Here is a 1273-nt window from a genome sequence, read left to right as displayed (position 1 = left end):
CAAAGGCACTTCGTGATGCAAAAGATCCAAATGCTTCTAGCGATGAAGAAGAAGCCGAAGAAGCCAAGGAAGATCTCGGATTCGACGATCCTTTCTTCGCAACAGATGAAGCCACGAAATCGAAGGCAGCTAAAATCATTGCGAAAAGAAGAACGCAAGAAGAAACACGAGGCCAAACTTAAGGAAGCCGAAGAAAAAGCTTCTAATCGTGCAGAGTTGGAATTACTTATGCAAGATAATTCAACGGATAAAGTGGAACATCTGGATCATTTCGATATCGCAGAGATTCAACGGGCGGAGAAAGCAAAAAAGAAGAAGGGTAAGAAGGGAAAGAAAGGGGAGGCAGAAAGTAAAAGGGGTGGTTTACAAGAAAATTTCCAAATGGATGTCGGTGATGAGAGATTCGGAGATGTGTTCAAAAATCATGAGTATGCTATTGATCCTAGTAATCCAAAGTTTAAGGGCACGGAAGGTATGAAGAAATTGTTAGAAGAAGGAAGGAGAAAGAGGGGTGGAGAAAATGATGGCGAGATTGAAATTAAGACGAAGAATAAAAAGAGGAAGGTTGAGGGGGAGAAGGAAGATAAGGCTGATCTTAGTAGTTTGGTGGAAAAAGTTAGGAAGAAGTCAAAGGTTGGGAAATAAATAACTGGTAGTTTTTGCTGTGGATTCAGCTGTAGCTGTAGTTGGAGATGGAGATGGAGATTAAACGAATTTCTTGTAAGATTAATATATTGATACCTGTCTGGTGTACTATTAATTCTTTTGGTTAGTGAGGACTTTTTTTTATCTGTGATGTATATAAGCTTAAGTTTATTTGTACACTTGTACAGGAAGCATCACCTACTAGTAATCTGATCGATCAACTCAGGTATTGGAGGAGTGCTCGAGTACACCTAGCAATAACCCGGTAAAATCTAAATATGCATGCTTTTTACCAAGATCTTACTTTCACTTCGATTGGATTTCAGCATTGTAAGTCTTCGTGAATTGAATATTTCAAATACAGTTATTTGCAGCGAGTATCACCATCTAAATCTTATATATACGAGTATTTAGCAATACATTACAATGCGAATGTAAGATTAAGTTTTACACTGATTGGAAGAGCTGGGTGGGTAAGGTTATTGGTGTTGGTATGTAGTAAGATTAGATTAGGTCGGTATTCTCATTTTTTTAGATGACAGGGAATAGTTAATATTTAGTATTTTAAATCAGTAAATTTGGTTCTTTGACGGTTACTCGATAGGAATAGAATAGACTACTGAAAGAT

General features: G+C 37.5%; 1 protein-coding gene across 1 annotated transcript; it reads left to right on the top strand.

Moving 5' to 3' along the window:
- Positions 1-30: 30 nt before the first annotated feature.
- Positions 31-645, top strand: SS1G_14068 (hypothetical protein; the record flags this gene model as incomplete). Its single annotated transcript, XM_001584921.1, has 1 exon — positions 31-645. One exon carries the CDS (start codon positions 31-33, stop codon positions 643-645), a length of 615 nt encoding a protein of 204 aa, XP_001584971.1.
- Between the last annotated feature and the right edge of the window lie 628 nt (positions 646-1273).

This window comes from Sclerotinia sclerotiorum, genomic scaffold, assembly GCF_000146945.2.
Source record: "Sclerotinia sclerotiorum 1980 UF-70 scaffold_29 genomic scaffold, whole genome shotgun sequence".
In the NCBI taxonomy this organism is placed as follows: Eukaryota; Fungi; Ascomycota; class Leotiomycetes; order Helotiales; family Sclerotiniaceae; genus Sclerotinia; species Sclerotinia sclerotiorum.
The sequence above is the reverse complement of the archived record's forward strand: the minus strand, read 5'-3'. Positions and strand labels throughout refer to the sequence as shown.